The sequence below is a fragment of the Nycticebus coucang genome, chromosome 10 (assembly GCF_027406575.1).
Source record: "Nycticebus coucang isolate mNycCou1 chromosome 10, mNycCou1.pri, whole genome shotgun sequence".
NCBI lineage: Eukaryota > Metazoa > Chordata > Mammalia > Primates > Lorisidae > Nycticebus > Nycticebus coucang.
This window is the reverse complement of record NC_069789.1, coordinates 9,853,712-9,868,284: the sequence shown is the minus strand read 5'-3', so window position 1 is coordinate 9,868,284 and position 14,573 is coordinate 9,853,712. Positions and strand designations below refer to the sequence as shown.

At 45.7% G+C, this 14,573-nt stretch overlaps 1 protein-coding gene across 1 annotated transcript in view; it reads left to right on the top strand.

The window, feature by feature from the left end:
* The first annotated feature begins 955 nt into the window (after positions 1 to 955).
* The window catches only part of KIF26B (kinesin family member 26B), a 490,005-nt gene continuing 476,387 nt past the window's right edge, over positions 956 to 14,573 (top strand). The window contains exons 1-2 of the mRNA XM_053607520.1: positions 956 to 2,057; positions 2,883 to 3,284. Coding sequence (XP_053463495.1) covers positions 1,995 to 2,057; positions 2,883 to 3,284 — 465 coding nt within the window. The 5' untranslated portion in view covers positions 956 to 1,994. The remainder of the gene's footprint in view (positions 2,058 to 2,882; positions 3,285 to 14,573) is intronic.

Genomic DNA, 14,573 nt, shown 5'->3' with positions numbered 1-14,573 from the left:
CGGACCGGGGCTGCAGGCGGACGCGCCGCCCCGATGTCCTCCATTGATGGGGTCGTTTTTTAAATTGGAAGTAGGCACATAAAGGAAACTTCCACACTGTTCTCTACATCTTCATTTTGACCTTTTAACCTCGCTTTGGCGTCTGTGAAATATTCCCACGCCAGCGCAGCGGGGTGGGGGCATCGCGGGGAGGCACACCAGGAATCTTCCCCCGAGGAAGGCAGCGGGGGGGCGTCACTCCGGGTCCCAGCGCACAAATCGTCCTCTTGCCGCTCCTGCCGCGTTCGTATTTTAGAGGCACGCCGGCGACCGGAAGACCCTGCACGCCCTTCGCGCCCGCGCCACCCCAGGCCGGGTCCCCCCGCGGGCGCGGAGATGCCATTACACCCCACGTGACCCCGCGCCGAGCCGGGCTCTCGAGCTGCGTCTAGCGGGGTGTTAATTAAAGGTCACAACAAAACAGACCTGCCGGCTCACCAGAAGAAATGTCCTCCCGGGAAATGAAAAATGACACCCGGAGCAGCCACGTGTGGAGCCGGGCACATGCCGGCGTCCTGCGCTCCCGGGCGCAGCGCTGGGGGCTTGTGGGTGGGGGACAGCACGGGGAGGGATGACCAGGTGCAATGGGGCCCCCGCGTGGGAGGAAGAGAGCGGAGGGGGGCCGGGGGACCGACTGCCCGAGAGGAGAGGCCAAGGCCAGCTCGCGCCACACCCCCTCGCCAGGCCCCCGCTGTCCGCGCTGCGCGTGTGCAGCGCAGAGACTCCCTCAGTTTCCCTGTCCGTGCAGTGGCCAGCTGAGTCCCCGGGCTCACCTATCCCTGTCCCGGCGGCGCAGCACATCACAGATGGGGGATCGGGAAGGCGGGCGCGGGTCCCCAGTCCTCCAGCTGTGGTCGGGGAAAGCGGCCCCCCGGCCGGCGCTAGCTTGGTAGGGCAATTCCAGAAAAGGTTTGCAGGGCAGGTCTCGAAGAACAAAGGGCGGGGGGAGGACCTGGCATGTTTGTGGACTTGTTTGTGACTCAATCCCTTTTACACGGCGTTTCAAAGGCAGACCTGCGAGCCTTGCCAGGAAGAGAAAGAACTTGGGGGCGGGGGAGGCGCGGGCGCAGCATTTCCGTCCAGCCTCGCTCGCTCGCTGCAGCCCGGGAGCGGCGGTGTGTCATTAGAGCCCCGGACACCAGCCCCTCGCCAGTAACTTCCCCGCAAGGAGCGAGATTTACGACCCCCCGGCCACACCCCCCGCGCCCCGGCCCTGGGCCGCGCACTGTCAGTCAGGAGAGCGCCGCAACCTAAGATGGATCCCGGGCGGCGCGGCGGCGGCAGCCAGGCGGCGGGCTCCGGGGCGGCGGGGCCGCGGCTCTGCAGGCTCCGCGCTGCGCCCGGGCGCACACGCGCTCGCTGACCGCTGGCGGCTGCCGGGCCGCGCAGAGCCGCCCCTCTAGCTGCTCTCGCGCAACTGTCAGGCGAAACGGGCCGGCGGATATTGGCTCGTCGACACGCGGAGGCTCCTCCCCGAGTCTGGATCTTTATATTTTGGGAGAATTTCTTTGAACTCAGTTACCAAGCTCGGTGAAGGAGACAAGTTCCCGCAGCTGGCTCGGCTCGGCGAGGGCTCGCCCACCTTCCCTGCAGCCGCCGGGCTGATTGTATTCCTCGTCCCTCGTGGAGAGGAACGGACTCCCTTGGCCGAGGAAAATGCCAGTAATCTGGATGCGACCGTGAAAGGAGAACGTGTGACTCGGAGAGGCAGAAGACGACGAGGAAAAGCATTATTTGGAAAGAAGAATAAACCAGCTACCCCAACCCTTTCTGCAATTGGTGTTTTACTTCTGGGGTCCATTTGCTTTTATCTCCCTCCCCGCCCTTCCTCTAAGAAACCCTGACTCCAGGGCCAAGAGACAGCCCCCTACAGCTGGGGGACGCTTCTCTGTTGCAAGACCTCTTGGATGGAGCGTTGGGGGAACATTTAGATACTCTCCTCTGGAAAAGCCACCATGAATTCGGTAGCTGGGAATAAAGAGAGGCTTGCGGTCTCCACCAGGGGCAAGAAATATGGGGTAAGTTGTGACGGGCACAAGGCGGAGACGCGTTACCAGACAGTCCCCAGCCGGGAGCTCCCTTTCCCGGGAACGTGCAGCCCCGCCGAGCCAGCCGCCAGCGCGCGGCCCCGGCCTCCTCCGGCTGCTGCGTTGGAGCCTCCGCCGGCCGGCGGGGCTGTGCGTGCGCGGAGGCGGGTCTGCCGCGGGGACTCCCGCACGCTCGTCTCGCTCTCGGAATTTTGTCTCTTCTCGTTCCTGCCTTACTCTGCACCGCAACTTTTGCAGCATTCCTGCACTTCCAGGCAGAGTTAAGCTAAAGGGGGAGGGTTTACCATGAATGAAGGCTCTGCCATTTCTCAGATCGTTGGCCCTGGAGTCGGGAGAGCCTTTCATTTACCTGCAGGAGCCGGAGGATTGTACCTCCAATGAATAAAAATCCAGAAATGACTTATCTCCCTGCATAGTGTCTTCCAGGATCTGTACCTGGGCTCTTGGTGGGGTGGGTGCTGGGTTTAAAGCGCGGGGCGCTGGATCTGTGGTCCCCCCGTTCAGAACCCGTTGAAAACCGCGCTCAGCGAGCCCTTTTCCTCCTGACCCGAACCAGAGGTCACCCGGGAGGTGGGGACTCACTAAGGACAATTAACGAGACAGATGGAGAGCGATTTGGCCGCAGGGGTTGGAGCGGTCCCGAGTAGGTGCCCGTGGGCGTTCGGCCGGACCCTTGGGGGCGCGTGGATTCCCTGGCGGGCGGCTGGGTGCCCACATCCCAGCCCAGTTCCGAGGCGTCCAGCCGGCCGCCCTGCGGCCCCTGACCCCGGCGTGTCTCCTCGTGTCCTCCCGCAGGTGAATGAAGTCTGCTCGCCCACCAAGCCGGCGGCGCCCTTCTCTCCCGAGAGCTGGTACAGAAAAGCCTACGAGGAGTCGCGCGCCGGGAGCCGGCCCACCCCCGAGGGCGCGGGCTCGGCTCTCGGCTCGTCGGGGACCCCGTCCCCCGGCTCGGGCACCTCGTCCCCGAGCTCCTTCACGGGCTCCCCGGGCCCCGCCTCTCCGGGCATCGGCACCAGCTCGCCGGGCTCTCTGGGCGGGTCTCCGGGCTTCGGCACGGGCTCCCCGGGCTCGGGCAGCGGCGGCGGCTCCTCCCCCGGCTCGGACCGTGGCGTCTGGTGCGAGAACTGCAACGCCCGCCTGGTGGAGCTGAAGAGGCAGGCGCTGAAGCTGCTGCTCCCCGGGCCTTTCCCCGGCAAGGTGAGCGCCGCGGCGGGGGCGGGCGGAGAAGGGGCCGGCGGGCAGCGTTCGAGGGCTCCGGCGGCTCCGCAGCGGACAGCAGCTGCTCAGCCCGCCGGGACCGCTCGCCCCGCCGCCGCCCTGGGGGCCCTGGAGGCCGCTGCGCACCCCGGGGGCGCAGGCACGCGGGTCGACTCCGCGCACCTTTCTCAGCCAGGCCGCGCTGGGGCGGAGAGCTGGCTCTGGAGCGCGAGGGAGCGCGCGTGGCAGCAGGCCTAGGGGTCCACGGGGGATGCCCCCGGGTGGTTTGTCCTGCTGCCGGGTCCCGGACTGCAGGTGGCCCATTAGGTTTTTACCCCACCCCCACCCGCATTCCTTTTACAAAAATGTCGATGGGAGTCCTAACAGCAAACTGATACTTGGGAGTTGGCGTTTCTCATCGCCTATTTGGAGTCCTTCCTTCCCAGGATTGCAGAAACAGAAACATCTGGAAGCCATCCTTTTCCCCCAACAGTCCGTGTGTCTAAGAACGAGTAAGGGGTGGGCAGCGTCCTCCCAGCAGCGCTGCCTCCTGGCAGCTCCTGCGCTAAACACGTTGGTTCCTCCATAGCAACCCAGCCGGCGTTGGGTGGCGCTGGCCGGAGCTCCCAGAGTGTAACACAATGCAACTGTATTTGCACTGCTGGGTCCAAGTACTATCAAATGATAATATTTACGCTTCCACTTCCAAGAGTTTTTATCCGTGGTTAGAGAGCAATCTCAAAAAAACACGGTGGCTTGCTGTGGAGGTTTCTGACACTGTTCCGTAGCGTTTTCTGGTTTATATTTCTGTGACTTTGGAAATGAAATATTGTTATTTCTAGTGGTGGAGTTTAGGAATAACTGCACTGGCTTGTCTCTTCTGCTTATCCCAACACACGCGTCGATGTTTTCATTTGCAAGGGTTAAATTAAACAAATAGCCACAGACGCCATAAGGTGTAAAACGGGGGGAAGATGATACCAGAAGAATTAGCTTTATGAATGCGGAACTTATCTCAAGAATAATTAACTCGTGGATTGTTGCCACAATGCCATTTTTGCAGTTTGATAATTAATCGGCCATGATATCCCAAGAATAAATCTCGGGGAATCAAAAAAACTTATTTTGTCCTTGCATGTCAGACCCTCAGATTTAACACTCTTTCTTCACTCACAGATTTGTTTGCTCTCAGTATTCAGTGATTTCCTACCAAGACACTGTGTCAGGTGCTGCAATGAAAATAACAGGTACTTAGAGACCTTGTCCACATGGAGCTTACGTTTTAACGGAGGATGTAGACATTAACCACAAAAGGCAAAGTTCATAATTTGTTCACATTTGTGGAGGGAGCACAGGATGTGGTGAGGTTGTTGAATGATACTGGACCATCTAATAAAGATTTGAAGAACCTTGATTCTGGAAGATAGAACAACTGATATTCCGCAATCCTAGTAAGTTGTGGCCTACCAAATTATTTTAGGCCATTTTTAAGGACTCGTTCTTATAAAAGGTTCTTTGTGTTGTTGTTTGAGTTCTCCTTATGTGCAAAGGTAAATAAAAATATACCTTTTTCTATTAAAATGGAGGAGAGAAAGGAAAATCTACAGAAAGAAGAATGTTGAAACTTAAATGCATCCGTCTTGTTTTATGGAATTGTGTGACAAATTAGGATTTTGTTTTTGCTGAAGCAGCCTGAAAAATTCATTCAGTGTCATAGGAGGCAACTCTATATATGCCAATTTTATTTACCTGGTGAAATAAAAGCAAAGTTGGGAAACTGATTATTACTGATTATCACTTAAAGTGATCCAAGGACATCTAGAGAAGAAACGTCAGTCCTGGCCACAGTCACAAGGGATCATTTAGGTGCACAAGGGAATATCGCACAGTACCGCAGTTGCCTGAGTTTTATATATGAAGCAGCAGAGTGAAGCCTGACATTTGGCACAGGGGAGTGCACAGGACTGAGCCAGGGTGCTTTAGATTAGCTCATGGTTAATAATGAGGCTCGGGGCTTCAGTTTTAACTAGAAATCTTCTGCATGTATTTGGGAATAATAATTTTAGGGGTGTGTGTGTGTGTATTTTTAACATTCATACTCTCCACTTAGGTATAATTTCTATTATACCTTCAATGTTTGCAACATTTTAACCAAACAGTAGCCATGTTCTCTGGTGCACCATGGATCCAGGGCCATGTAACTTAAAGTTAGGCCTTTCTTCTTCCAGGGCTGGATTTGTGAGCAAACTGTGGACCTTTGTAGCCCTCAGGCATAGAAGGAATTAAATTTTATTAGAACAGGGATGTTGTTATGACTCCAATAAATAGTTTGCCTTGGAGAGTAAAAGTCTGGAAGATAAAGACATGTTTTTTGAGGGGTAATTAGCAAAAATCATCTTTGTAATTCACTAAGGTGCTTAACTGCATTTGGGGAATATTTTCTTCAATAGAGTTTTTAATTCTACTGGATCATATTAAAAGTCTCCTAGGTAGGTATTTAAAAGTCAGAAGCAGACTAGTATATCCAGGAACCTTATTTTTTTTAGGATGGGTTTGGTTTTACTTCTTTCTCTATTACATATTTACTTTGTGACATTGAGTGGATGGTTTTTCTGTTTTTTAGCTTTGGCCTTCACATGCTAAGAAGAAATGTGATTCAGACTGGTAGAATGTCATAAAAATTACCTAAGGTAAAGTTTGAAAAGTGTTTCCAGTCTTGGCTCAGCGCCTGTAGCACAGTGGTTACGGTGTCAGCCACATATACCGAGGGTGGCAGGTTCGAATCCGGCCAGACCAGCTAAACAACTGCATCATCAACAACAACAACAACAACAACAAAATAGGGTGTTGTGGCAGGCACCTGTAGTCCCAGCTACTTGGGAGGCTGAGGCAAGAGACTTGCTTAAGCCCAAGAGTTTGAGGTTGCGTGAGCTGTGACTCCACGGCACCCTACCCAGGGTGACAAAGTGAGACTCTGCCTCAAAAAAAAAAAAAGAAAAAGAAAAGTGTTTCCAGTCTTTAGAGAAAGATACGAGGGTTGATGATTATTAATTAGGTAAGATTCTGTTCGATTTATAGTTTACAGAGTTTAAGATTTTTCTTACAAAACATTACTAACACCAGGCTCTAATTTCATCAGTCTGTTTCCTGAATCTCATACTGCCATATGAGTTGTTGCACTAGGCCCATTGGGAGGTGGCACACCCCACTTAACTCGCCCAGTTATGTCTTCAGGACAGTTGGTTAAGGAGGGGAGGCAGAGCCGTAGGGAGCCCAGGCAGGGATATCTGGCTGGTCCCAGGTGCTAGTGACTGGCTATATATGATGGCCCCAGAGGAAGAGCCCTATTCTGAACACTCTCAGTAACACTGTCACTAGTCATGTGGCCCATAGGAGAACACAGCTTCATGGCAGAAGGTGACATGACTTGGATGTAACTGAATGCATGGTAATGTGGTTGGCTGAGGTCGGAAATAGGAGGAAACAAAAAAACTAGATGAAGCTCAGAGGGAAGGATGATACTGGGTGTGGTTTTTTTTTTTAATTATTATTAAATCATAGCTGTGTACATTAATGCAATCACGGGGTACATGTGCTGGTTTTATATACAGTTTGAAATATTTTCATCTTGGGTTTGGTTTTTCATATACCGATTTTGAGTTTTCTGGAAAGCGATGGAGAGTGGAGGCAGATTTAGTAATAAAACAGTTTGTCGCTGGCTATTTCAAGATTGGAATGCAGACGTGACAACTGCGGGCTCACATAATTCTGTTACTGATAATCTGGATTCATCCTTTCCAATAGCACCTTACCTGGGTGAGTAGAGATTTGTGTCTAGTGGCAGATTATAAAACATTCTGATTGACTTTTATTGCTCAGCCAGTAAAAAGATACTTACTGGGTTTATATCATTTCTCTGCTGGTGTTGGTAAATGGAAGTGCTCAGATAAAACAATGTGGATGTGTAAAGTGTTGGGGTTTTAAGTGAGAATAGTCTTTTTACCCACTGTAGTGTTCCAGTGTGTAAATATAAAATCATTTCATGTCCAGCGGCAAGAGTGTCTTTCCTGTTTTATAGACAGTCGAGGCAGAAATAAGGGCCAAGAAATGAATCTCCTATTTTTGAGTTAGCCGAGATCATTTTGGTATCTGTGACAGAACTTTTGAATTGACTGGGTAAGTGCTGCGAAACAGCAGCCCAAAGATAGTCTCTGGAGTAAACAGAAATGCTTGAGGTTGGCAAAAGGTTATCAGACATCTGCTCATTTCCATATCAATAAAATAAAATCTTCTTTTATGTAAAAAAAAGATCCAGAACGATGTTCCTATCTGATTTTTTCTCAGTCACATATTCTGAGTCCATTTATGCCCCAGAAATATCAGGAAGATTAGCCAGGCACACTGAGAAGGGACGCCAGGAATCACAGATGAAAGAAAGGAATGCATGACGGAGGTTAAAAACACCAAACGTGGGCTCTAAATAGCCAAAGCCCAAGGAAGTCTAGACTTGGGGATATATCTGTATATGTCTCCCCACACACATATTTCTGTATTTTGCCAGCTCCAGAAGAGGAATAGGAAAAAATTACTCAAACTGTCCTCCAAAGCTATCCTAAAACACTTTATAGATGAACCGGACATTGCATTTTAAATACTTATTAATTCCAGCTGAAATATTTTCGTTGTTCTAAGAGCACGTGGCTGGTCTCAAAAAGCTTTCTTTGAGTCTTTCCCATTTCAGAAGTGTTTTAGATAAAGAAGCAGCTAATTGATAATATCAGTCATGAAAAAGTCCTGCAGCATTTATCATTAGAACATTTTTGAAACACTTTAGGAATTTGTAAAAACGTTCCCAGTAGAGATATGTGAGCGCTAATCTTTTCTTTAAGGCTTACCAAGGGAGGGAATAATGGCATTTCCTTCTACCAGACTTTTAATTGTAAACCAGGATGGTCAGTTTTTATAGTGACTTAATTCATTTTGAAAAAAAGCCCTGGCCTATAATCATTTCTTCCACACTCATTGTAGATAGGATTATTGCATTAGAAATGTGATTTTTAAATGGCTGAGGCTGGTAGTTTGTCAGCATTTGGGAGGATTAAGTCAATTAAAATTTAGGCAGTATCAGTGGCTCTTTGGCATTAAATCACAGATCGTAGCATTCATCATCTAATAATACTGGTGATGTAATAATACCATAACAGATGGCTAACAATTAATGCCCTCATGTGCCAGCAACTACTGTACTAAGACAGGCATACCTGCACACATAAAATCTCATACTGCAAAATGAAGATAAATCTGACTTCTTTTCTTTACCCAGGAATTCCAGATTCTTATAGTGGTTAAGATCCCAAAAGGAAGCGTGAAAAAAAGATACAAGGAACAGAGAAATCAAAGCATACTTTCCCCAGAAAGCTGGTGGGAGGGTGGGTCACTAATCGCAGAACTGACAGAGACCCCTGCTTGAGAATGTTATTATTTTTCCTGGGCTCACAGATGGTAACTTCACTTTTGGGGAGTGGGCAGGTGGGGAGACATTAAGTGACCGTCAAATTCCCAGTTGAGTAGTTTTCCTGGTTGGAATGTAATTGGTGGCAAGGTGGGAGGGGGAGTTTCTTACATTTGTATTCATTCAGTTGAGACTCTGTTGTCGGCCCTTCCTGAACAGAAAACCCTGCCCCAGGGTCCAGTCCTGACCCTCTGGGAGGAAGAATCCTTCAGCTGGACGTTTCAGTGCCGCGTGGGCAGTGCCGTTCTGTCTTGGAAAACATTGCAAACTGCCTGGTTTCTGTGAGGGTTCCTGGGCTCTTTTCAGGAATACAAAACTAATTTCGTTTTTACCACTATCTTGAGTCACAAGCTGTTCATAAGCATTTTTCCTTTCCTTTTATTTTGACCTCCTATATGATCAAAGGAGCACTGTTTAGACTGTGCTCCCAAATGATCTTTCCTACTAACATGTGGAAATATCTTAAAGTATATTTGTATAGGTGCAACAGAAATGGGAATACATCTATATTCCTAAATTACCTTTGAAATATTGATCAAAATATCAAATCAGTTCATATCCATCATCTACCTACCATGGCCTTTAAAATTAGACGTCCGTCCACCACTTACATGTTTTAAAGGAATTCACCCATGTTTTCTTCCAGTATTTCTGTGGGGTCCTTTTTAACGTTTATCTTTGATCCATTGAAAGGATTCTTTTGGTATATAATGAAAGGTAGAAATCAATTTTATCTTTTTCTTTCACAATTTTTTTAAATTAAGTTTTTTAAGGGAAAGGGTCTGGTTTGGTCAACCAGGCTGGAACGTGGTGGCTTGATCATAGCTCACTGTCACCTCAAACTCTTGCCTCAGCCTCCTTACTAGCTGGGACTACGGGTATATGTCACCATGCCCAACTAATTTTTAAAGTTATTTTTGAAATTTGAAAATGTTTTTTCCAGGTAATTTTTTGTTTTTATAGAGATGGAGCTCTCCCTTGGTTGCACAGGCTGGTCTGAAATTCCTGCCAAGTGACCCTCCGGGCTTATCTTCCCAAAGTGCTGGGATATATAGGCCTGAGCTGATGTGTCTGGCCAATTTGATCTTTTTCTGAGTATCTATCAGGTTGTCCCCAGACCCTTTATTAAAACACTCATCTTCCTTGCACTCATTTAAGATACTATCATTGTCAGAAACCAAATTTTCAGGGTGGTGCCTGTGGCTCAAAGGGATAGGGCACCGACCCCATATGCCAGAGGTGGCGGGTTCAAATCCAGCCCTGGTCAAAAACTACAAAAACAAACAAACAAAAAAACAAAACAACTTTTCAGCTGAATTTGGGGTTATTTCTAGATCTTCTTTTATATTTATCGGTCTTCCTCATGTATTAATCCCACACTAATTTAATTATAGAAGCTTTGTAGCAGGTGCTTACCTGTCTCTCCCTTAAGCAATGTCTTTCTTTTCTAGATATTCTTTGGTTTTCTTTAACTACTTTCCCATATGAATTTTAGAATCAACCTGCCCAACTCCAAAAAAGTTTTTAGTTGGAGCCATATTAAATTCATATTAAGCAAGGGGAATACTTGGCATCTTTATGCCACAGACTCTTTCCCAAGAACATGAATGCCTTTCCATTTGAACTAATCTACTTTTCTGCAATTTTTAAGTGTTTTCTAATATCAGCTTTGCACATTTCTTGTAAAATTTATCTTAGGTATTGTATCTTTTGTTGCTATTATAAATGGAATCTTTACTTCATTATCTCTTCTGATAATTATTTACATATGTGAAGGATATTGATGTACATATTAATCTTAAATCCTATTCCTTTACTAAATTCTACTAATAGTCTCATTTATTTAAAAAAATTAGTACCCTTGGGTTTTCAAAATAATTTATCTTCTTCAAATACATATATCTTTACTCTTTTCCTTTGATATTTTTCTGCCATTAATTCTTTTCTTGTTTGTTACATTGGTTAATACTTTACAGTGTTAAATAGTAGTGATATAGTAGGCATGTTTTTGCCATTAACTTGTTGGCTTTTGGACTGAATTTTTAAAAGTTAAGGAGGTGTCCAACAATTCTATTTTATTTAATTTTTTTTAAAAATCAGGAATGGGTGTTATATTTTGCCAAATGTCTTTTTGGGAGGTAGGGAGAAAATTTTTCTCCTTAGAGCAATTAATCTTGTGACATACTATTTTTAAATTTCAGGTTAGTATGAGGATGGAGATGATTAGGTTACATTGTTTGTATTTGCTAGGTAGAGTCCAAATGGTAGTTGTGTCTCTCACCCAGGAGGTGTGCCGTATACCCTTACATTGTGCCTGTTAGGTGAGAGGACACCAGTCCCCCTCTCTCCTCTCTTCTTCCCCTACTCGAGTTTAATTGTATTTTTTGGGTGTGTATTTGTTCATCTAGTGGTTTCAAATTAATATGGAGTACATTAGATTCTTGCTTTTCCAGTCTGGTGATTCTTTTTTTTTTTCTTTTTCTTTTTTTTTTATTGTTAAATCATAGCTGTGTATGTTAGTGTAATCGCCTGTACCCATTCTAAGATGCACCATAGATGTGGCCCCACCCATTACCCTCCCTCCACTCTAACCTCCCTACTCCCTTCCCCTTCCTTGGCTCTTTCCCCATAGTCTTGTGCTATAGTTGGGTTATAGCCTTCATGTGAAAGCTATAATTTAGCTTCATAGTAGGGCTGAGTACGTTGGATACTTTTTCTTCCATTCCTGAGATACTTTGCTAAGAAGAATATGTTCCAGCTCCATCCATGTAAGCATGAAAGAGGTAAAGTCTCCATCTTTCTTTAAGGCTGCATAGTATTCCATGGTATACATGTACCACAATTTGATAGTCCATTCGTGGGTCGATGGGCACTTGGGCTTCTTCCATGACTTAGCAATTATGAATTGGGCTGCAATAAACATTCTGGTACGGATGTCTTTGTTATATTGTGACTTTTGGTCTTCTGGGTATAAACCTAGTAAAGGAATTAAGGGATCGAATGGCAGGTCTATTTTTAGGTCTCTAAGTATTCTCCAAACCTCCTTCTAGAAGGAACGTATTAGTGGGCATTCCCACCAGCAGTGTAGAAGTGTGCCCTTTCCTCCACATCCACGCCAACATTTCTGGTTTTGGGATTTTGTTATGTGGGCTACTCTTACTGGGGTTAGGTGATATCTCAGAGTAGTTTTGATTGGCATTTCTCTAATGATTAAGGATGATGAGCTTTTTTTCATGTGTTTGTAGATGGTGTTTGGTCTTTAGAGAAGTTTCTCTTCAAGTCCCTTGCCCACCCTGAGATGGGGTCACGTGTTCTTTTTCTTGTTAATACGTTTGAGTTCTCTGTGGATTCTGGTTATTAGACCTTTATCAGAGGTATAACCTGCAAATATTTTCTCCTATTCTGAGGGCTGTCTGCTTGCTTTACTCACTATGTTCTTGGCTGTGCAGAAGCTTTTTAGTTTGATCAGGTCCCAGTAATGTGTTTTTGATACTGCTTCAAATGCCTGGGGAGTCCTCCTCATAAAATATTCACCCAGGCCGATTCCTTCAAGAGTTTTCCCTGCACTTTCTTCAAGTATTTTTATAGTTTCATGTCTTAAGTTTAAATCTTTTATCCAGTGAGAGTCTATCTTAGTTAATGGTGAAAGGTGTGGGTCCAGTTTCAATCTTCTACAGGTTGCCAGCCAGTTTACCCAGCACCATTTGTTAAATAGGGAATCTTTTCCCCACTGAATGTTTTTACTTGGCTTGTCAAAGATCAAATAACGGTAAGTAGCTGGATCCATCTCTTGGTTCTCTATTCTGTTCCAGACATCTACTTCTCTGCTTTTGTGCCAGTACCATGCTGTTTTGATCACTATGGATTTATAGTACAGTCTCAGGTCTGGTAGTGTGATTCCTCCTGCTTTGTTTTTATTGCTCAGTAATGTTTTGGCTATTCGAGGTTTTTTTCTGATTCCATATAAAACAAAGTATTATTTTTTCAAGATCTTTAAAGTATGACAATGGAGCTTTAATAGGAATTACATTAAAGTTATATATTGCTTTGGGCAATATGGACATTTTAACAATGTTGATTCTTCCCAGCCATGAGCATGGTATGTTTTTCCATCTGTTAACATCTTCGGCTATTTCTTTTCTTAGAGTTTCATAGTTCTCTTGTAGAGATCTTTCACGTCCTTTGTTAGGTATACTCCCAAATAGTTCATCTTCTTTGGCACTACTGTGAAAGGAATAGAGTCCTTGACTGTTTGTTCGGCTTGGTTATTGTTGGTATATATAAAGGCTACAGATTTATGGGTGTTGATTTTGTAAGCCTGAGACATTGCTATATTCCTTGATCACTTCTAAAAGTTTTGTAGTAGAATCCCTAGTGTTTTCCAGATATACGATCATATCATCTGCGAAGAGTGAAAGTTTGATCTCTTCTGTCTCTATGTGGATACCCTTGATCGCCTTTTCTTCCCTAATTGCAATGGCTAAAACTTCCATTACAATGTTAAAGAGCAATGGAGACAATGGGCAACCTTGCCTGGTTCCTGATCTAAGTGGAAAGGACTTCAATTTAACTCCATTCAATATGATATTGGCTGTGGGTTTGCTGTAGATGGCCTCTATTAGTTTAAGAAATGTCCCTTCTATACCAATTTTCTTTCTTCTTTTTTTTTTTTTTTGTAGAGGCAGAGTCTCACTGTACCGCCCTCGGGTAGAGTGCCGTGGCATCACACGGCTCACAGCAACCTCCAACTCCTGGGCCTACGCGATTCTCTTGCCTCAGCCTCCCGAGCAGCTGGGACTACAGGCGCGCGCCACAATGCCCGGCTATTTTTTTGTTCCAGTTTGGCCGGGGCTGGGTCCGAACCCGCCACCCTCGGCATATGGGGCCGGCGCCCTACTCATTGAGCCACAGGCGCCTCCCTATACCAATTTTCTTAAGTGCTCTGATCATGAAGGGATGCTCAATATTATCAAAAGCTTTTTCTGCATCAATTGAAAGAATCATATGGTCTTTATTTTTAAGTTTGTTTATGTGTTGAATTACATTTATAGATTTACGTATATTGAACCAGCCTTGAGACCCTGGGATAAATCCGACTTGGTCATGTTGTATAATTTTTTTGACGTGGTGTTGGATTCTGTTTGTTAGGATCTTATTGAGTATTTTAGCATCTATATTCATTAGTGATATTGGTCTATAATTTTCTTTTTGGGTCTTTCCCTGGTTTGGGGATCCAGGTGATGTTTGCTTCGTAGAATGTGCTGGGTAATATTCCTTCTTTTTCTATATTTTGGAAGAGGTTTAGTAGTATAGGTACTAGTTCTTCTTTAAATGTTTGGTAGAATTCTGACGTAAAGCCATTTGGTCCTGGGTTTTTCTTTTAGGGAGATTTTGTATAGTTGATGCTATTTCAGAACTTGATATGGGCCTGTTGAACATTTCCACTTTGTTCTGGCTCAGTCTTGGTAGGTGGTGTGCTTCCAGGTATTGGTTGATTTCTTTCAGATTTTCATATTTGTGAGAGTAGAGTTTCTTGTAGTATTCGTTAAGGATTTTTTTAATTTCTAAGGGGTCTGTTGTTATTTCATCATTACCATTTCTGATTGATGAAATTAGAGATTTTACTCTTTTTTTCCTGGTTAGGTTGGCCAAAGGTTTATCTATTTTATCGATCTTTTCAAAAAACCAGCTTTGGGATTTATTGATCTGTTGTATAATTCTTTTGTTTTCAATTTCATTTAATTCTGCTCTGATTTTGGTTCTTTTCCTCTGCTGCG